Here is a 21,740-nt window from a genome sequence, read left to right as displayed (position 1 = left end):
GCAGCCATTGGAAAAGTCAGTTTTGTATTCTATAACATTACCTCTTTGTAGCAAATCTAGTGTGATTTCCTGAAATTGAGTTTCTGGGTTTGGGACCTTAAGCAAAATCAGTTAAAATCAATAGAATCCATCAATAAGCTGTGTTGAGCATTAATCATGAGAAAGGCTCCACTCAGAGAAATCTTCAAAGGGTTTGTGTCCTCCATAACCTGTTATGATTATAAAATTACTGATCTGGATACACTTCTGTATCACTCCAGACAGATCCTGATGATAGAATAACATCAGCCAACAGGTGGAATAAAATACTGGGAATCTCTTCCTCCTTTTCTTCTGACACTGATAATCTGTGATGCCATAGATGTATGTGAGATTTTATAGTAAAAACCTACCAGCAAAATATTACATTTTTCTCACCCTGTGAGTCCTGTGTTCTGAGATGCTGATTTAGCAGTGGCTCTGTGATACCAGACCCCTTCTACAACTGAGGTGCATGTTGCAATTTTAAGGACTGGTTTCTTGCTCTGGAAATTTTGAGAATGGCAGCAGAGGAATCAGTAGTTGTGGTGTCAGGGGAGGTGGTAAGGCAAAATAACTCATTTTGATTACCCTGAATCAGGAGTTAGTTCATAATTTTAAAAAATGTAACATAAATGTGTGTTAAGCTTGATATTACTGGGATAAATTACTACTGTAATTTTAAAACTCACTATAGAAACAAAAATACATCTTTGCCAACAGAATCACGCTAACTTAAATCTGCTGTGTTTGTGCAGTGGATAGGGCCAGCCTTGGATGGTTCTTTGCATGTTTTTGTAATTATTACCAATCAAAATAATAGCCTTTAGAGCAGATGTTGATAACGATGTGGTACTTTGGGTGTGCTGACCTTTGCTTTCTGTTTGCTTCCAAGAGAAAGGAGATTTTATCCTTGGATAGTGATTAAGATTCTGAATGCTGCTTCTGGCATAAGTACTGGCATTGGGAATAAACACTGGCTTTTAGGTTTGGTGGTAGAACCTTAGAATTTACTAAAAATTCTCCCAGGAAAATACTACAGTAACAGTCCGTGTATAACAAACCTGCTGGTTCTAAGGTAACAGAATTCTCTTTCTTCACTGTCACCCGTATTTCTGAAGGGTTGGTCTCTTTCCTTGCAGAGTGCTCCCGCTCCTCTGTATCATCCAGGCATCATCACCAATCACACTCTGCTCAATGTGTTGGGAAGGTCAGAAAGAAACAAAGGCTGGTACCTGCGGGACATTCTGCAGGTCAGATATTGTTGAACGCTTCCAGCTGTTGAATATAGTAGTTTTTGTAATTTCTGTGGTTGTTATCCTCTGCAACAAAGAGAGTCATTTATAGAATTGTGCTGCCACTGGAAAATAGCTCAAATGAGAACTACTGAGATTCACTCTGTTAAATCCCACATTTGTAAAAGTGAAGGAGCTTAACGGGGTGAAATATACTTGCCAATAGACTTTTAAGGTTATGTGTTAAATCACACGCAATAAATGACCTGGGTTTTAAGAAAGGTTGTGTGATTCTGAGATTTATGGAACTGCTGTATAAATGTTCCTTCTTTTATTAGACAGGAGCAGTGCATCGGGAATTTTACAAAGACAATGACTTGAAAATAGGGGCAGTAATTAATGTTTGGGGAAGGCAGATATTAATCTGTGATTGTGATGAATTTACTAAAGAACATTACAGGAGAAAGTATGGAATGGGTAAGTAGTGATAATTATCCTTTCCTTATGAGCATTTTTATAGTTCTGAGTTTAACAGACCTGTCTTCAAATTTCCTTACTGACAAAACATGTTCATTAAAACCTTTAGCAATAACAATCTATTGTAGGCTGTTAGCAGCAAAGCAGTAATTTTGCAGGTAATCCAGAAGAGCTTTCTTATACATTGCTCCATTGAAAACTAACACATAACGTATGTGTTCTGCTCCTAATGCCTCTATTTGAAAACTACAGTAACAAAATAGTCATATGGATAGACTGCCATTTATTCTTCTCTCCTTCCCCCTCCCCGTCCAATAGCTGTGTGTGCAGTCAGAAAATAATAAAGAACATGTAGTAAGTGGGTAAGTAGAATGAGCTCAATTATTCCCCCTTATACTATGTTTCATTTTATATGAATGTCAAAATCCTCACATAATAAGATTTTCTGACATGACAGTTTTAGTATATGACTATTGGTTTTTACAATGCAGTTTTGAGTATTCTGGACCATTAGAGTGTGTATCCTGTGAAGTTTCAGCACTAAATTCTGGAAACATTTAGCAACTATGTCCATTATGGAAAAGCATTTCGGAGATGAATGACAATAGGGGCTTTCATTTATCTGTCTTTGAATGTCCCCAGTCAGACTTGCTAATGGTTCCATCATGGACATCTTCCTGCAAAAATGACTTAGTTATTTTCTGGCCGTTTATCCATTCAATAAATATAGCTGAGCATCTGACTATTCAGAGATGGTTGGAAGAATGCTACTATGGCCTTTCCCTGCCACTGTGAAATAAAACACCTGAGCAGACTATTTTTGTTACCTTGTGATCAGATAGAGTGTGTGTGTGCATCAGAGCTTGTCTGCTGCATTGGGGGAATTAAATGGTGTAGCATTGCCATTCAAACACTAAATTTCTTAATTGGCAAAATATTTCTCATTAGGAATTTTTCAATAATACCTTGGCATGTCTGTACCAAAGTGAACCTGTTCTTGCCAGTGTGCGAGGAAGCTGTGTCCAATAACCATGGTATTATCTGTAATAGCAGCAAATTTAACTCTAGAGATGGAAAATAGGGGGTTCTGCTCTGAGAATTTCTTCAGCCAAGACCACTGCTGCTTTTTGGCAGCAATATCCTCTGTCTGAACAAATTATCCTGAACAGAGAAAGGGGATTTCTTACTCAGGGCAGGCAATAAATGAAATGCAGCTGACCATCCTGGATCAAACAAGTAGTGCAACCAAGTAATACACAAATGCAAAGACCCTTCCCTTCCTCTAATGCTGGCTCGGTAATTACTGTTTATGTCTCTGGATGTTAAAGTTAGGTGGTTAGCGAGTTAGGGGAATTCAGAAGTTGCTGATGTGCAGAATTCTAGAAAACTGGGACTGTAGGTGGTCTAGTCTGTTCCTGTTCTGAAGTAAAGGAGATTTCTTTGCCTCCTGAGGTATCTTGTCCTAACCTCATAGTTAAAAATGCTGCTTAAAAGCTGCTCTGAAGCTGGTTTGTGTAAACTGAGAGAGTAAATTTTTTCTCTTATCTCTGTTGGACTTGGAAGAACAACTGCTCAGTATCCTCTTTTTATAATAACCTGTTACATATCTGAACACTATTCCAATACAAAACCTTATTCCCCTGCTCCCATCCCAGGCCATTTACTGCTATGGGAAAACCTTTCAGTCTTTCTCCATAGTCCATTCTTTTCTATCTGTGATAATTTTTCTCAGTGCTCTCTCCAGTTTCTCTGCCTCCTTGACACCAAACACACAAAGATGTGCTCTAGCTGAGACCTTTGGGCCACTGGGAAGTGTTTTACACATACCTTTAAGGATATATGATGGCAGAGACTCTGACTAACATGGAAAACCATCCTTCTTGATGCAACCTGTCTTGTTCACAGAAAATACTTTCTTAGAGCTAAGGGACTCACACTTTGCTGTGAAGTTCTTTTCTGCTTTCCCCACAAGGATTAAAAAAACGTAGATATGGCTTTTTAACTGGAAGGGACCAGGAGTAGAATCAGGGTAGGTTTTGTCTTAGAAGCAGGTTTTTAGAGAGAACTAGTGAGTGTTCACCTTTTACTCTTAGTGATTTACACATTTTGTGTATGTCTGTGGATGTACAAGGTATTCTCAGTGGGCTCTGTCCCACAAAGCACTCGGAATTCCACTCCGATCCAATTAAACACTGGAACGGACTTAATTGCAATTCCAGTCCAGGGAGACCATTTACTTGAGCAAGAGTAAGCAAGTGGATAAATTAGTTCTTACATCAAGGCACAGTACTCAGCACCTCATGGCATCAATCCAGCTGTTTTGTTACTGTGTTTTTACATTACTCCCCTTCAATTTATACTTTTCTGCCAAAGCCATTAAAAAGGCTGACATTTATTTTTGAGTCTGCAGTTTCAGCACAAATTGCTTGCCCACAGAATTTGCCTTTTAGGAGAATGAAAAGTTTAGATTTCTCTTGAAGAACATGATGTATTTCTAATGTGGGGTTTGCCTGTTTTAATATGTTCGTTAAAAGCAGAGTTTTTCCATGGATAAACGTGGCTAATGCTCTTCAGTAGGAAGCTGATGGCATTACTGTCACCCAGAAGTACTATGAATGCAGGGGAAAATGTATTTATGTGTGATATTACCTGTCCAGACTTGCTAGTGCAGGCTCAGAGGAGGAGAAAAAGACTCTGTAGCCGTAGAGGTGTTGTGGACACCCTGCTGAAACGGGAAATAGGCTGATGTACAGTGGGGGGAAGCTGGTGCTCGTCCATCTCACTTAATACAGAATCTTAGCACAGAGTATTAAGTATTCGTTCTTAAATAACAGATTACTCAAGATGGAACAAAACCAGTAAAATCTGGTTTCCTACTGCTTTTTTTTCTCTGTCCCGGCACCTCCCAAGCCTGGCTGTTGAGCCTTTTCACAGCACCCTGCAATCCCTCTCCTGTCCTGGCTCTCCACCCCTCCCACCCCCTCATTTCTCAGGCTCTGTCCCTGACCCGCTGCCGGGGCAGAGCTGTGTGCTCTTGGCCAGGCAGCTGCTCCTGGATAACAGGGATAACAGCTGACTCCTTGCTTTCCCCTCAGCGAGGCATTAAAGCCTGCTGCCAATTTTCACAAAGCTCTTCAGAGGTCAGTGTCTCTGGTGTTTAACCTCTCCACTACACGTGGTGGAGACCAAGCAGCAGCTTCTAAATATACTTGGGCATATACAGATGCTTTTTTTACTCAGGTAACTGTAATAATCATGAAGTAAGACTGTAAATGGAGATTTTCTTTGAATCAGGATAAATGCTGTCATGTTTCAGCTGCATGGACAGTTCTGTGAGCACTAGGTTTTCTTTAATCCTGCATGTAGAAGTTGTGGACATGTATTTTTTGCCTTCTTATTTTAATTCTTACCTCAGCTGTGAAGCAGATGCTCACTAGAAGCAGTCTCAGCTGTACATCTCCTCTGATGTACAGAGAATACCATGCTAACTGCCATCTCCCCAGGTTATTGCCACCTCTTTATATTGTCCAAGTCTAGTGGGATTTCTCTTTCCTGCTTCTGGCTTTAAAGTTCAGAGGTGCCTGTCTTCTTCCTCTGAAAGCAGAATTTCTTTCCTGCTTCTGTACACTGATGTTCAGTGTAGTTATCATTCTAATCCAAAATATGTAGCACTTGGCTCTTCCTTGAAATATGGTCTTATCTAACACACTAGGGTTTTCCTGCAGTTCTTTGAAGATGGCAGAAGGTAATCTCACACTATATACCAAAATCTCAGAATGTATATTGAAACTGAAAGCTGACAAGTCCATTCAAACTGGTTTAATGCTGCCTTTCTGGCAACAAATTCTTCTTGAGGACTTTAGTTTTTCTTAATAAGAAGACTTTGCTATCTTCAGATTGTTTATATGCTAAAGATGTGGCTGGAGCTGTTTTGTTTCTTGCTGTTCCCAGCGCTTGTTCCAATCTCACTCAGGTTTTGACGTCGTGAGAAAGCTAGAAGTATGTGGTCCATGTTTGCTAAACGAGGTGGAATAACCCCCCAAGTTACTGCAGTAACAAGGGATGAAACTATGGATGGCAAAAATACCTATGCTGCTCTTTCTGGAAGTAGAAATTTGTAATCTCGGTCTTTCGCTTTACTTTCTACCCACTCTAAATTCACACTGAAAATGTTACAGCCTGGAAAAAGTGAGAATTGATTCCTTTCCAGACTGGACAGAGGTAATTTTCTTAAACACCAGTGATCACCTTGAGAAGAGTGCATTTTGTGTGTAAGTGCCAGCTGTCTGATTCTGCCGTAATACTGTGAGGCAGAGCAAAGATGAAACGAGTTTTGAGCTCTGGTAGCTGGCTCTTCATAAGTAGCAGAAATGAGTTTTTGACTAGTTTTGTAGCCTGTATTTCTCCATGGCAATTTCCTTCTGAATTTCTTCATTCACAGGAGAGAATATGAATATATAATCCTTTAAAATCCTGGAAAATATAGGTGACACAAGGCTGGATGTTTGTAATTTTCTCTTTAGCGAGCCTAGACAGGTGGGGGTCAGTCTCTTCTCCCAGGTAACAAGTGACAGGACAAGATGAAACAGCCTCAAGTTGTACCAGGGGAGGTTTGCATTGGATATTAGGAAAAATTTCTTGACTGAAAGGGTTATCAAACTAGAACAGGCTATCCAGGGAAGTAGTGGAGTCACTGTCTCTGGAAGCATTCAAAAAACGTGTTGATGTAGTGCTTGGGGACATGTTTTAGTGGTGGATCTGACAGTGGTGGGTTAAGGTCTGGGCTTGGTGATCTCAGTGGTCTTTTCTAAAATAAGTGATTCTATGAGTCTATGAATAACACAAGATCATTTTACTTCAGGGATGAGATGGGAACCAAAGGGCTGAGCTTCCATTTGGGTTTCACTTACTCCAAGCTTCACTTGTGAGGGATTCAACACATCCCCCAGGGATAAAACATTATTCCTCTTAATATGTGGTATCCTTCTAGTTTATAAATCTAATTTTCATTCACATGTGTTCAAGTTTACAAAAGGGAAAATGCTTTAGTGTCTTTTAATGAAAGCCTTATGTGTGGGTGTGAATGTGCACACTGTGACCAGCGTGTCAACACAGGAGCTTCTTGTCCTCTGCGTCCAGGGGTCCCGCACAGGTGCCCTGATGCCCCGAGCGCTTTTGGCAGGATCTGTGACACCTGAGCAAAGAGGAGTGGCTCGTGTCTGCCAAAGTACGCTGTTCCATATTGCATAACTACAAAATCAGCTCTCGGGCCGACGAGCAGCACCAGCCCCCGCCGCCTCCGCCGCGCCGCCACCGGGTGGCGCTGTAGGAGCGCGGAGCCGCCGTTCCTGGCGCCGCTGCCGGCGCGGGAATGGGGAATCCAGCGGAGAATCCAGCCGGGAATCTCGCGGGAGGGACCCCGTGTGCTACCTGCGGTGCTCAGCATCTGAGGGCTTCGGGCTTTGCTTTCCGCCTCCGTCTATGCCGATTTATAGGCTCCATGTTTTTATGGTATCAGGAATTGCCTGTATCAGGCAATTCACAGCTGCGGAGCTGTGAAAATGTGATGTTTTGGTCACAGTGTCTAGAAAATAGGGGTCTCATAAAGTTTAGTGGGAATCTCACGAGGTTTAATGAGAACAAGTGCAAGGTGCTGTACCTGGGCTGGGGCAACCCCCGGTATCAATCCAGGCTGTGGGATGAGCAGATCCAGAGCATCCAGGCTGAGAAGGACTTGGGGTTGCTGGTGGATGAGGGGCTGGACATACCCCGGCCATGTGCCCTCGCAGCCCAGAGGTCAAGGGTGTGTCGGGCTGTATCCAAAGCACCGTGAGCAGCAGGTGAGGGGGAGATTCTGCCTCTCCGCTCTGCTCTTCTGAGACCCCACCTGCAGTTCTGCATCCAGCCCTGGGGTGCCAGGACACGGACCCATTGGAGAGAGTCTAGAGAAGGCACCAAGATGATTAGAGGGAAGGAACACCTCTCCTACCCGGAATGCCCAAGAGAATTGGGGCTCTTCAGCCTGGAGAAGAGAAGGCTTTGGGGTGAACTAATTGTGGCCTTCCAGAACCTGAAGGGAACTGACAGAGAGAGACTTTACAAGGGCCTGGAGTGACAGGACAAGGGGAAATGGCTTCAAATTGAGATTAGATAGGTTGAGATTAGATGTTAGGAGGAAGTTCTGTGCTGTGAGGTTGGTAAGGCACTGGAACAGATTGTCCAGAGAAGTTGCAGATGCCCTGTCCAGAGCAGGTCCAGAGAAGGGCAATGGAGCTGTGGACAGGTCTGGACCCCAAGTACTGTGAGGAATGACTGAGGGAGCTGGAGGTGTTCAGCCTGGAGAAAAAGAGGCTCGGGGTGACCTTGTTACTCTCTACTACTTCCTGAAAGGAGGTTGGAACCAAGTGGAGCTTGGGATCTTCTCCCAAGAAACCAGCAACAGGACAAGAGGAAAAAGTCTCAAGCTGCACCAGGAGAGGTTTAGGCTGGAAAATAGGAAGAAATTCATCACAGAAAGAGTGATTAGACTTTGGAATGGGCTGCTCAGGGAAGTGGTGGGGTCACCTGCAGGTGTTTAAGGAAGGACTGGACATTGCACTCAGTGCCATGGTCTGGTTGGACTCAATGACCTCAGATGGTCAAATTGATTCTGTGATCCCTGGAAGAGTTCAAAACCAGGCTGTATGGGGCTCTGAGCAACCTGGTCTAGCAGAAGCTGTCCCTGCTCATGACAGGGGGGATTGGAACAAAATGATTTTTAAGGTACATTCCAGCCCAAACCATTCTATGAGTCTCTGATTTTGGTGCATGTTTACACACACACATACTCTTTCATGGTGCAAATGGCTTTGAAAATTTCTGAATGATCTTTCTTTGGGCTTGGCCTTTTTGCTTCTGAATCACAGAAAGGGCACATGCGGTTTCTATGGAGAAGAATGTTGGTGTGGTTTTGCAAAACTGCTTTTTGACTGATTCAGGTGAAAGTATCAGCTTTTTGAGGCAGACCCTATTCTTCTAAGAAGTAAGGGCTAAAGGAGAACTCGTGTTTTCAGGCTAAAGAAAAACTCTGACATCTGAATGCTTGCTTTATTTTTAAACTCACACTGCTGTTAGGCAAGTCAGATTTTAGGGGTGCTGTGCTTTGATCTTCTGATATAGCCGTGTTTAAAACATTTTAATCACAAACCAGTTCAGTATTCCAGGTGACAGTACTTTTGTCATCCTCCTCTATTTGCACTGAAACCCATGCAACAAGTTTAGGTTACCCATCTCTCTTCAGTTCTGGGTAGAAAAGTTAAGGTTTTTTTTAAAAAAGCCTTTGTTTCATGTGATCCACTTTTATACACTGGTCTCATATAGCTCTTATATCCCTCTGACCTGAAGCTGACCCTGTGCTGAGCAGGAGACCTCCCAAGGTCCTGTCCAGCCTAAGGTATCCTGTGTTCCTATGGCTGATGTCTTCATGTCCCTCAGGTCTGCCCATTTGCTTTATCCCATATGCAAGTTCCCTTTTTTCCTCTCACCTCTTCAATTTTCCATTAACCTCATTTAAGCAGCAGACTGAACTCCTCTGTTAAGTTTTATGTGAACGCACTGGAAGCTGTCCTGCAGCAGAAGGGCAGTGCAGGGGTGCAACAAGGGGCCAAGGGGACAAGATTTTCACCAAGAGAGGAGTAACGAGGGTCAGGGAAGCAGCATTTTGGGAGCTGCCTCTGTGGGAACTGAGTGCAGGTCCCTGACCAGATGTGCCTCTGCCGAGTCAGGACAGCTCCTGCTTTGTTCCTGGGATGGTCAGGACCACTGATCACTGTGAGGCAAGACTTGAGTCTGGGGAAAATGAGGAAAAACAAAGCTTCTAAAACTCTGGATATAGTGAGTTGTGGACTGAAGTTATTTGCTTTCGTGTACCAAAGACTTTTTATATATAGGTATGTTTTAAATAATGAATACAATTTTATTTATTTATGTATTTATTTTCCTCTGCACAAAAGCACATGTCAGGAAACTCATAAACCAGTTATTTACTTAATCATGTTGTCTCAAAGGATAAAACTAAAAAATTAATTTAGAATTTTTAATTTACTATTTTATCCCATTTTGAAACTGTATTTGTCCTTCATTTTGCCTGTGTATCTTAATGATATTTTTCAAACATTTTAAGATTATAGATGAAATCCTGAAACCCTTGAAGAAATAATTTTGCTGTTGGCTCCATGGAGCCTTTTTCTACCAACAGTAGGAGGGATGCTGGTTTGACTTTGATCAGTGGTCTGTTACAGAAATAGGCTAATAAGTATTCATATTGGAAGTTCAAATCCTTCATAACAGCAGTAACAAATAAGTCTTGCTCTCTTTGCTGCAGTGGATTTCACCCCAGTTCAGTATAAGACTCCACCACCTCCAGAACCTGAAAAAACTCTTCCTCCTTACAATGGATTTGGTTCTGAAGAAGATTCTTTGAGCTCCTGTAGGGGTTTGGTTATCAAGCCTGCCCATAAGGATTACAGGAAATTCCTGGTGAAAGACAGGTATTTTCTGTGAAAAATAATTTCAATTTTTTAAATTATGTATTTTTGTGAAGGAGATACATGTTATGTAGGGATGTAATTTTTTTTCAGCAAAATAGACAGCTCATCAGACTTGTAAGGGACAGGTGCATGAGACCTGGGTTAGTGATATGGTACTCCAATTTTCTGCAAACTCTGCAAAATTCCTCTTTGGAGAAGGCAAATATTATGACCCTTCCATCCTCTGCCTCCTTCCCTCTGCCGTCTTCAGTGGGAGTTTGACGGAAATCTTAGTCCAGGCATTAGTCAGGAATTTTGTATGATCCAGCAGACCAACACAGATTTGTTTTTCTGTTTGACTTTCTAATACTTGTTTTTTTTTTCTGTCTGCTGGATTTCTTGCATTTTACTGTAGCACTACTAAAGTTTTAACCCTTTACTTTGCATTATGAAATGCTTTGTTAGGCAGCAGTCATTGAAGCCAAAGCAAAAAAGCAAAGTGTCCTGCTAAAGATTCACCTGCAGAACCTCTGTAAAGGAGGAAAGCTGTTAGAAAAGGCTCGGGAATGTATTGATAGTTCACACATAGACACTGCAAATTATTTAAAACACAATCATTTAATAAATATCCAACTAAGAAGATCATCTGGTGGACCTGAATTTGTGGGAGATAATCCTAGTATTAATTGCTATTCAGAATTTAGTTTGAAAATATACACACCTAAATGTGTTTTTCCTTTATAAATTTTCTGGAAAGAAACTTGGGGCTTGATTTGTAACTCAGCTTGAATAAAAATTAATTGCAGACCTGTGGCAGAGAAGCAATTTTCCCCTGAAAAGTATTCCTTTCTATCTGGCTGACTCTATCTGGTTCTGTTAATTTAAGCTGAAAATGGTTTTTGACGAAGTGGTGAATCTTATGCCATTTTCCTTCTTGGTGCAGTAATAACACAATGAATGTATGTTACAAAACTCAGGAGAAGGCATCTCTTAGGGGTGAGAACTTTTCTCATACTCTGTTTTTGAGTTCTTACCTGTTCCTTTGGTTTTTCAGATACGGCATGGATAGTAACATACTGCGCTATGGGGCGAAACTCATCACGGACAGTCCTATTGACAAGGATCGGAAATTTATTATTTCCTACTTCCTGAGGGATGACGGCATTTTAGTATTTGAATATGCAGAGAGAAACTCAGGTAAGATGTAGCAATGTATCTAATCAGCCCCAGTTCCCCATATCATTTGGATGGACTTTACTGTAAACATTGTGGCCAGACTCAGCAGTAGCAGAAGCAGGGATGTGGATTTTTAAATGCAGTGGGAATTACATCAGCAGGCCTGCTGCATTATCTTGCATAGCTGGATGTCATAGTAATTCATGATCTTCCTCACTCAGAATTACATTGTTCATTGCATGACAGTACTTCACAATATCCTTTGGGAACTGCAAGTGTAATGCACTAGAACTTTTATTGCATTTTAATTTGAAAATCTGACCCTTAAACATTTGTTTTTGTTGTGGATAACATACAGGAACAGTATTGTAACTGATGATAAATAGGGACAGGAAATATAAGACATCAAGAAAGAAAGACTAAATCCTTTGTTTTGCAAAATTGTGTTATGAAACCTATACAGCATCCATTGTATAGAAGCAACTCATGAAAGCTACACAGCTATGACGCATTCTAACATACTTTACCATTAATCATGGAGTGCTGAGCATTTAAATAGGGAAGATTGCCCTGTGCTAGAGTCTGGATTTGTGTTTGTGTACAATACTGAACTGTATTCCAAGAGCCAGACTGTGTTTAAGTGACAAATAAATGCTTTGTTACTTCTCAGTTGCTTGAGCCCATTTATCCTATTGCTGGAGCACGGTCATCAAATGTTGTCATGTTTAAATTCTTTTTGGCCACTGTTGCTCATTTTAGGCTGCCTCCAGTTGAGGATATGAAAGGTTTTGTGATTTTCAAGCATCTTTTCATTTTTCTGAAGTGTCTTGTGCACAGATGGAAGGACAGAGCAGTGGGAAGGGTGTCAGAAGTCATTCTGTAATTCAGAGAGATGGGGGAACTTTGGCTAAGCATGACCCTGTTGGAGAGATTAGTGTCTTTCTGTGAAGCCCACAAAACATCTTCAGCAACAGTTTCAGAGCAGTTAACATCCAGAAGTGCCTTTTCAATCCAAAGAACCTCTGATGGCATCTCTGCTTGTATCCAACTATATTATGAGTGCATAAATAGGCACCTCACCCCCAACTAAAATACAATAAATTCTCTGAGAAGTGTTTGGAAGAGGTGTAGAGTACCTGCTTAGGACTTCACTGAGCATTCCCAGTTAGTCCTGCTCCACTACAACATCAAGATTCAGCACTTTTATGGCAGCAGTGTCTTGTTATCAATATTTTACTCACTTCCTGGCATCCAGTGGCCTGTAATTTATGGAACTTCTTCTGTTGCAGCTAACTACACACACACAGTTATGTATGTATTTAATATGTAATGCTGCTGTGAGGCTCAAGAGCAGCTCAGTTCTCCACCAGTGAATGACACATTCGATTGGCATTTTTTATGTCTGGAGACATAAAGGGTGCTAAAGGTACAGCTGCACTGTTAAATTGAAGAAGTCTAGGGAACAGTTTGAATTTTGGACCCCAAGCATGTGTACTGCCTGTTCAGTCACTTCTAGTTCTTTGCACTATTTCAACTAGACAAGGCCCCAAAGTGCCTTGAATACACAGTAATAATAGCTGTAACCTGAGACCCCAGATTTATCCCACAGCACCCAGAGAAGAGTCAAAGCCACACACTGCAGTGCAGATGTGGTCAGCTGGTCAAGCCATCAGCAGCATGGGTGCAAGGCCAGAGATTGCTGCCTGCCTTCCTTTCAGTTTGGAATGAGAATTTGTGCTGGGATTTCATCTGGGAGCCCATTGAACACTGCTGGTCAAATAAAATGTGAAACAATAAATGGACAAATTTTCTCACTAATAGTAATAAATGCTTCAAGGCACACATGAAAGGCATGTGTCTGTAAGTGGACTTCTAGCTTCCCTGGGCTGTTAAAATGGATGGAGTAGCTGATTTTTAGAGGTCATAGAAAGGTGAAATGGAAGGATGTGGCTAAGAACTGGCCATTGGAGAGTTTAGTGAGAACTGCATTGAAGAGGCAGGATGAAGAGTAGGGATGTGGTGGAGGAGGTAGAGCAGCAGTTGGAAAGAGGCCTGGGGCTGCAGAAGTTTCTTTGTTCTCACCTTCCTTTTCTTTCTACTTCTTTTCTCTAACTATTCCTCCATCATTTTAGTCATGTCTGAAGGAAAAGTGTATAATTTTCTTCAATGTTAAGAATGAGAAGGCTTTGCAGAGGTCAGGTAAGAGTGGCTAAGGAGAAAGAGTAAAGCATCCAAAATAACAACCTGGCCATCCCTTTTGTGCACAGGTTCAGGGGGCTATTTTTGCCTTTTTATTTATATGAACTGGTACTAAGTAATACTTCAGATCTCAGCCCTAAAATGGAAGTAATAAGTTGCTCTTAGTTTTTCCCGTTCAGCAACCTGAAGTACTTCACTCTATGAAACTCTGTGAAATTCACAGGGCTGGACATCTTGAAGCACTTCTTGAGATGGGGATCAAAGCATGAGAACTTTGGCTCCCCATGAAGAAGATCACAACCCCTTTTTTACTCAGTGTAAGACCCAGCCAACAGCTGTACAAACACCTGCAAACTCTGATCTGATCTTAATGGAAGAGAGTCTTTCGTGGTGGTGTTTATTTTGTGCTTTGAGCCTGGCTTTTGTAGATTTCCATCAAAACTCCTTATCAGGTTTCAGTGTAAAATCTCTAACTTAATGAGATATTTTCAGTCATTTTTCTTTATACCACTTGTAATGTATTAACCTGTAACATTTAAAAAACCATTATGGGATAGAAGTAGGTTTCCAGTATAAGTGCACAATTGCAGGGAAATAGAGAGGCAGGAGTGAATTTCCAATCTTACAAAGACATATTAAATATTAAAAACAGTTGCCAGGATTATATAACCTAAAATGTCTTATTTGTTTTTATAGCTGGGTGAAAAGGAATGTGTTAACATTAGAGTCACATTAATGATTTGAATTGTTTTTTGGTTCAAGCAAGGACTGATGATTACCATAGTGGAGGGGTTTTTGTCTTTTATGGTGCTAATAAAGCAATTAAGACGGACATCTGCTCCAAACTCTGGTTTAATAAGTAGTTTGGGTTTCACATTCTTTTATAATTTTGACTATAAAAGGCATTTGATTACACTGTTCAATAGCCTTTTATTGGACTTGCATCACTATCTGACATTAGGGCATCATTAAATATTACTAAAGTAAGATTTTGGCTTTTGACTTTTGGCTTGGAAGCTCAAGTATCAACAGGAAGCAAGCCCCAGAGTTGTTGTAGGGCACATATCCCAGTGAAACTAAACATGGGACAGAAGGTTTTCCAGAAAGCTTGGTACATGCAGTGCAGTCCTGTGGTACACCAGAAGTTAATACAGGAAAGTGAAATGTTCCTTTTAGCATCTTACCTACCCTTGAGTACGTCGTGCAGTTTCTAGTGACACAAATAAAATCATTAGACTGTGACAAGGAACCATGTGGCATACCCACCTCACAAAGCAAAGAGCAGATCACAATTAAATTGCATTGGCAGAAAAATGTGTGGAAGACAGGGTCATGTCACTCCTATGTTTTTAAAAAATTTCAAAAGCCCTTTAAAAGAAATTAGAATTACAGTGCACCAGAATTCACCATCTTTGTAGGACAGCACTCTCTTAAGTTTTGATTTTTATTTTCCTTTTTCTGCTTTTAACTGCCTTTTAACTGCTTTTAACTATTTTCCTTTTTCTGCCTTTAGTTTAAGGATAATTGCCTACATCTTACTTTTTGGATCTTAGGTTTCTCAAGGGCCAGTTCCAAGGCTGGCAACAGAGTTATGGGAACGATTTGAAGAGGCACATTTCTGTCCCATTTTAAAGAAAAGCAAAGCAGGGAAGGTGTTTGGCAGGCATTCAAATGAGACATGTCACAGAGTGTGCACAATGTAACTGTTGCTGTGGACACTGGCAGAGACAGTCCTTTTAGCAATGAGAGGGAGGGGAAGAGAATGTTCTGAGACAGGAAACTGGAGCACAAAACATGGTATTTAAATATAAGTCATCTGATTTGGGGTGTCTTTTTGTTGATGGCTTGGAGGATTTTGTGTGTGAGGGTTTTTTTTTTCCAAGTAAAGCCGTAATTAACTATTTTTAATTCTATTCCCATAGGGATACCTGGTGGAAAGTTCCTGGAAAGAGGTTGCATTAAGAAGCCTGGACAGGAACTCTTTAAGAGTGAGCCATCTGAATACTACAAGGCTCGGGATCTGTTTGTTGGAGCCAGAGTTTGTTTCCATGGTCACAACTTTCTTTTGGTGGATGCTGATGAATACACGTTCAACTACATGGAGAAGAATGCAAATGAGGTGAAGTAGGCTCTTGTTAATTTGTTATCTCTCAGGACTGTGGTTTATCCATATATTGTTCAGAATTATTTGTTTCCTCACCCAAAGTCCGCAGCCCAGTGCTCTCTGTTGAGCAATGGATTTAGAAGATGCCAGCTGGGAGTGCATGCAAGTCCAGCCACTCTTTACTGTCCATTTCCTTTTCCTTTCTCAGAATCCACTCAGGCTGCATTAGGGGTTGTGACAAGGGATATCCCTGCCTATTCCTTCTTGAGGCTGTTTATGAACCTCTTGAGTTGATCTAACCCTTGCTGAAACTACAGATGCTGTCAGCTTTCATAATTTTCTGTGGCAGTAAGTTGAAAAGTTCACTGCTGCTATGAAAAACAAATATTTGATAAAATAAGTATCTTTTATCTGTTTTAAACCAGCCTCCCACTAGTTTCAAGGCCAGTTCTAGTGTTCTGGGGTTTGGTGAAGATCCCCATTCACCTGATGCACCACCTTCATAATTTTGGAAATCTAGGACATTCTTCCTCTTCAGCCTAATCCTGTCCTAGTCCTTCAGAGTCTCACCTGTTTTATTCTGTCCTTGCAAAGTAACTGTGAGGTGTGGAGGCTGGAACAGTGTATGGTACTCCAGGTTTGGACACATCCAATTTAGTCTTACTGATGAGGCTATTTTGTCCTGATTTGATTTTTTGAGTTCATACCTATTTTTCTGTCAAAACGTTTCCCTTGTAATATTAGAAAATCGTATCACAGTCAGGAATTCAAGTTTACAGTGTTCACTGTCTTTTTTGTTGCCTTCAGAGGGGAGAGCAACAATAAATTGTGAGCTGGGATGCATCTGCTGATTTATGCTTTAGCAGAATGGTGCAATTTTTTTTGTAAATTAGTGTGGATTAGCACCATCTGCCTCCCCTGGAACAGCGAGGAAGATCTAAAAAATGCTTTTGGATGTAAAATGCTAAGGCTGCTAAATGCTTTAAGCAGTAAAAGACAAAGCTGAAGCCTTAAAAATGCAATCCAGGGTGTTTCCTTCATGCTGGAGTGTTTCTCCTCCTGGTAGAATCAAAACCAAACCTATTCTCCAGAATGCAGAGCCCATCCTTAGATTGTAAAAGTTCTTTGGAATGTTGTTTGCATTGATTGTCCTGGATAAATTGATGAGACTTTAGTTCTCCAGACTGAATGATTGTATAGTATCAAAATAAAATCCGCAAAATGGGAAGAGGCAACATTGAAAATATGTCCTTAAAGTGAATTTTGAAAGGTTGTTTGCACAATTAACATTTTAATGCAGCTGGTAGAAAAAAAAGGTTGATTCTCCCAATTGGTAGGTGCTTCACTCACATCCTTTGACTAGAGCTCCAGAATTTTGCCTCAGTTCATCAGGGGATCACGTACTCAAATCAAAACAACTTCAGCAAATATTAGAGAAGATCAGAGATGGAAGATTGTTTGAGGAAGGAGAAAACTTAAAGATTACTATTTGTTAGTTGTTTCTAAAACTAGAAAATAAATAGTTTTCATTCTGAATAGACAGAGGTTTCCTTTCAGCAGAACACATCAGTATGTTTTCTGAAAACTAGTGAAAGAAATCTGTATGGAATGTTTTTTTTAATAGAAATTGCCATTTTGACCACAGTTCTATAGGCATATGGTGATTTAGATGAAATTTTGATTGGTAATCATAATGCAGGTGGATATTGAAAATCTGTTTGACACCATCTAAGATAGTTGGAAAGTTTTAATTTTCTGTTTCAAAATTATACTTATTGTATTGTTTTTAAGTTACAGGGAGAGAAAAATCCCTGAGTCTTGTCATTTTGATTGCCACCTTTACTGAAAGTAACATCAAGGACCTAGTTCAAAACTTTTTGTTTCTTTTTCAATTTGAGGAAAAAAAATTTATTTAGGAAGTGTAGATTTGTTTGCAAAACAGAAAATGTGTGTTGTACACAGTCCTACTGGTATTCAGGTTTGGGGAGGGCTGTTTCAAACAAGGCATCACTGGAAGGGAACCCAACATCTCTGAGCAGCTTCAGTTGTTCTTATTTTGCTGTCTGCTGCAGAGCAAACATGGAAAAGGATTTTACTTCCATTGAATTCAGCATAATAACCTCTGACTTAAGCAAGACAATCAAACAAAACTAGACTGTGACTAGAAACATGTCAGCAATTACATGGGAAGGGGGAAAGCAGGTGAAATTATTGCAATGCTGCTCAGATACTCAGTGCCTATGTAGGTGTTTGGAATATGTAGTTTAGAAAAAAAGACGTGAAAATAGTTGGTTTGATAATGTAGAGAAGGCAGGCTCTTAAATATTCAGAACACTTCGTCCAGCCTGAAATACTCTGCTCTCTGAACCCTTCTGCTCAGTCTTTTCTCCCTGTTCCTTGCTTGGTCAGCAGAAGGCTGTGTGCTTATGGCTCAAACTGTAACATCTTGGAGAGGGGCCTGGAAAAGCTGCTGCCTCTAAAACTCTTTGATTGCTGCTCCAGCTGCTCCAAACCACTGCCTTGCAGGGCACTGCCTGCCAGGGCTGCACCTGGGGTTTTGGCGTAGAAATTGTCTTCTCTAATTCTGAGAAAAACCTGTAAGCACTGATGTATTGATTAAACTTGGATCAATTTGTACTGCTCTGGCAGTGCCACAGGGACTTTCAATACCCTTTTCTAGATGCCTTTGAACTGATACAAACCTGTAGATACACTTCAGCGTAGTTGGGACTGAGGCCCAATTTTTATGTCCTGGTCCTTAATACCAGTCATATCAAATTTCAGATAATTGCTATTGGAAGAAATGGGAGAAAAGTATTTTCAGGCAGTTCATTGTGCTTTTTAAGTTAGGTAGAGCATGACAGATGTAAGGACATAGCAGATAATCATACTGGGAGTCACCCTCAATTTAATTACTAAATACTTTTCTATGTTTTATATTAAAAATGAGTATAGCAAATAAATCTTTGGTAGAGCATTAACACAAAAACTGAATATAGATTGAAAGCCTTAGTACTTCAGTTCTGTTTAATCTGAGTTCAAATTTATTTTAATGGTCTAATTAGGAAGAAATAAACATTTAAGGATTTTGATATACAGCAGGTAAAATTGGTTCCTAAAAATTTCCACTGTGCTATTTCTGAGTATGTAAGACAATGCAGTCCAAAATTAATGAGACTATCTGTTGAAACTTTTCACTGGAGCCAACAGTGAAAAATTAGCTTTAACTTGGTGAAATTTATGACTTGAGAATTCAGTGAGGTACACCAACATAAAATGAGGACCAAGTTATTAGAACTGTATTTTAAATGTTTCTACTTCTGCTTTAAAAATGCAATGTTTCAAGCAAAGGTGGATGCTCTTTTATGTAGCTGGACTAAACTTTCTGAGAATGCATGGTCTTAAGATCTTTAATTGTTTATATTCTTGATAGGAAGTAACTTTATTTTCCAGTAACAAGCTTCCCTCCAAACTTAATACAGTGATGATCTATGCATTTGAAGTGAGGAAAAAAAAAACCTAATAATACTCTGCAGTTCAATATTGCCCTACACCTTGATGACACACATGGTGGGTTGCAGAGTGCTTTTCATAGAATGGCTTGGATTGGAATGGCTTGGGAATGGAAGGGACCTTAAAGATCATCTCATTCCATCCCCCCTGCCATGGGCAGGAACACCTTCCACTATTCTGGGTTGCTCAGAGCCCCATCAAGCCTGGCCTTGGACACTTCCAGGGATGGGACAGCCACAGCTGCTCTGGGCAACTTGTGCCAGTGCTTCACCATCCTCACAAGAAAGAATTCCTCTTAATATCTAATCTAACCCTACTCTCAGTTTGAAGCCATTCCCTGTTGTCCTGTCACTCCAGGCCCTCGTAAACAGTCTCTCTCCATCTTTCTTATCAGCTCCCTGCAAGTACTGAAAGGCCACAATGAGGTTACCCTGGAGCCTCCTCTTCTCCAGGCTGAACAATCCCAATTCTCTCAGCCTTTCCTCATAGCAGAGGTGCTTCAGCCCTCTGATCACCTTGATATCTCCTCTGGACTGGCTCCAGAACTGCACGCAGCCGAGGCATGTCCAGCCCTCACCCACCAGCCCCCCAAGTCCTTCTCCCACAGCTGCTCTCCATCTGTTCATCCCCCAACCTGGATTGATACCAGGCATTGAGACCAGCACCTTGCACTTGGTCTTACTGAGATTCCCATGGGCCCATTTCTCCAGCCTAGACAGGTCCCTCTGGATGGCATCCTATCCTTGAGGCCTTTATAATCTATGTCTTACTTTCCTCTCTTAAGTTCCCCGTGTCTGATATCAGTGTTGTCCTCAATAAACTGAAGAACATGACTGCATCTCGTGCCAAAGAAATCAGAAAGACTTTTGCTACGACTGACCCTGAGCATACCAATGTGATTGGGTATGACACGTTCAGGTAAGACAGTGGATTTGGGGTTTTAATATTTAATAAAGGCACATGTCCCCAGAATGTATACAGCATGACTGGGTTTTGCTTTCTCCACGTTAGCTGACAAGTGGCATAGATTCGTTTTGCATTTACGTGGAGATTGTGTGTGAAAAAGAAAGTAAATCCATGATCCAGAAAAAAAAAGTGATCATTTCAAGTAAGCTGAAAAACACAACAGAAATCTGTCTACTTTTTATGGAGCTGACACAGAGTGTTGTGAAGAAGGGCACAAGACAGCAGTAATATATATACTGAAAGATAAAGAAAAGTCCATCCTGAGAGTCAAACAATAGTTTTGAAATTCAAGTAGGAATGTTCAGGTTGCCTCCTGAAAATGGTGTTTAGGTTTTGAATCATTGGTAAAGCAGACAGTCTTTACAGAACTAAAGTGTATTGAAATTATAGAAGTGGTAAGCGTGTTTAAAAAAGATTGGAAAGCAGTCGTGAGAACAATAATTAATACTTGGATAGTGATTTAAACATAGATAAAGGGAGCAGAAATCTGGATTCTGGCAATGATCCAGATATGGCAATCAGCAGATGTAGAAATACTTGAAAGAGGAAATCATGCTCAAATACAAGCTTATTTCAGTTTATTCCACAGCCAGAATACTTGAGCTTATGAACTGTGTTGGGCACAGTACTGGTGAGGTTAATCCTGTGAAACAGAGGAGAAAACTTCACTTAGCAGCATTTGGTTATCACAGAAGCAATACTCTGTGTGTTTAGGAACTGTCATAATAACTAAGGCATTTAAGTAGATGAATATTGCATGGAATGTCATCTCCATAGGAATGCTAACCAAGGCAGAAATTGCTTCTGAAATATCTCAGAAGAGAAATACATCAGCAGAAGGTTCTTTCAGCAACTCAAAGTGAAAGTAGTGAGAAATTAAAACAAGATGATACTCACAAATGAAAAACAAGTGGTTAAAGCTAGGATTTAAACTACGAGAGGCCACAGTTTTTGGCCGCTTTTGGTCAAAATATTTCTGAACTCAGGTATTTTACTCAGCAGAAGCAAGATTTTGAATTGCTGATTGCATTAAGAGGGAAGATGTTATTACTTGAGTAAGAAGGAAGAAAATTGAAAGTTAATGATTGTCAGGAGAAAGTTTCAAGCACTTGGAAAAGGGTTTTTAATTTATGTACAAGGTAAGTATATAAAATAAAAAATATGGTTTTAGTTCAAATTATGAAATAACCATGTGCAAAATTTTGTGCATGCACTAAGAGCAACTCAAAGGTTTGGAAGATTTGCATGACCAAATTAGAGAAGCAACCTTTTAGAAGGGATGATTGTGCTTTTAAATAGCAGGGAAAGGTTTTTATTTTATCCAGAAGAGGCTCAGTTGGGTGTAAATTTAATCACGGACATAATCTGTGCAGCTGTGAACAGCTCAACTGTTTAATTTAGGGCGGTGCTATTCTGTGACATGGAGAGAGATATGTCTGATCATGTGGTATTGAGGGACTTGGCTTCAGCCACAAAGAATGCAGGAGCCCTCTCCATGAGCAGGAAAGCTGGGGGAAATCAAGGTTTTCTGGGCCTCAGTGCTCA

General features: G+C 40.6%; 1 protein-coding gene across 1 annotated transcript in view; it reads left to right on the top strand.

Moving 5' to 3' along the window:
* Positions 1 to 21,740, top strand: part of EFHC2 (EF-hand domain containing 2) — a gene marked incomplete at both ends in the record, with an annotated part of 57,343 nt that overhangs the window by 23,392 nt on the left and 12,211 nt on the right. Inside the window, 6 exons of the mRNA XM_082278482.1 lie at positions 1,161 to 1,271; positions 1,592 to 1,730; positions 10,093 to 10,258; positions 11,292 to 11,434; positions 15,535 to 15,731; positions 20,014 to 20,147. Coding sequence (XP_082134608.1) covers positions 1,161 to 1,271; positions 1,592 to 1,730; positions 10,093 to 10,258; positions 11,292 to 11,434; positions 15,535 to 15,731; positions 20,014 to 20,147 — 890 coding nt within the window. The remainder of the gene's footprint in view (positions 1 to 1,160; positions 1,272 to 1,591; positions 1,731 to 10,092; positions 10,259 to 11,291; positions 11,435 to 15,534; positions 15,732 to 20,013; positions 20,148 to 21,740) is intronic.

Source organism: Coloeus monedula (assembly GCF_965178545.1).
Source record: "Coloeus monedula genome assembly, chromosome: 3".
Classification (NCBI taxonomy): Eukaryota; Metazoa; Chordata; class Aves; order Passeriformes; family Corvidae; genus Coloeus; species Coloeus monedula.
The sequence above is the reverse complement of the archived record's forward strand: the minus strand, read 5'-3'. Positions and strand labels throughout refer to the sequence as shown.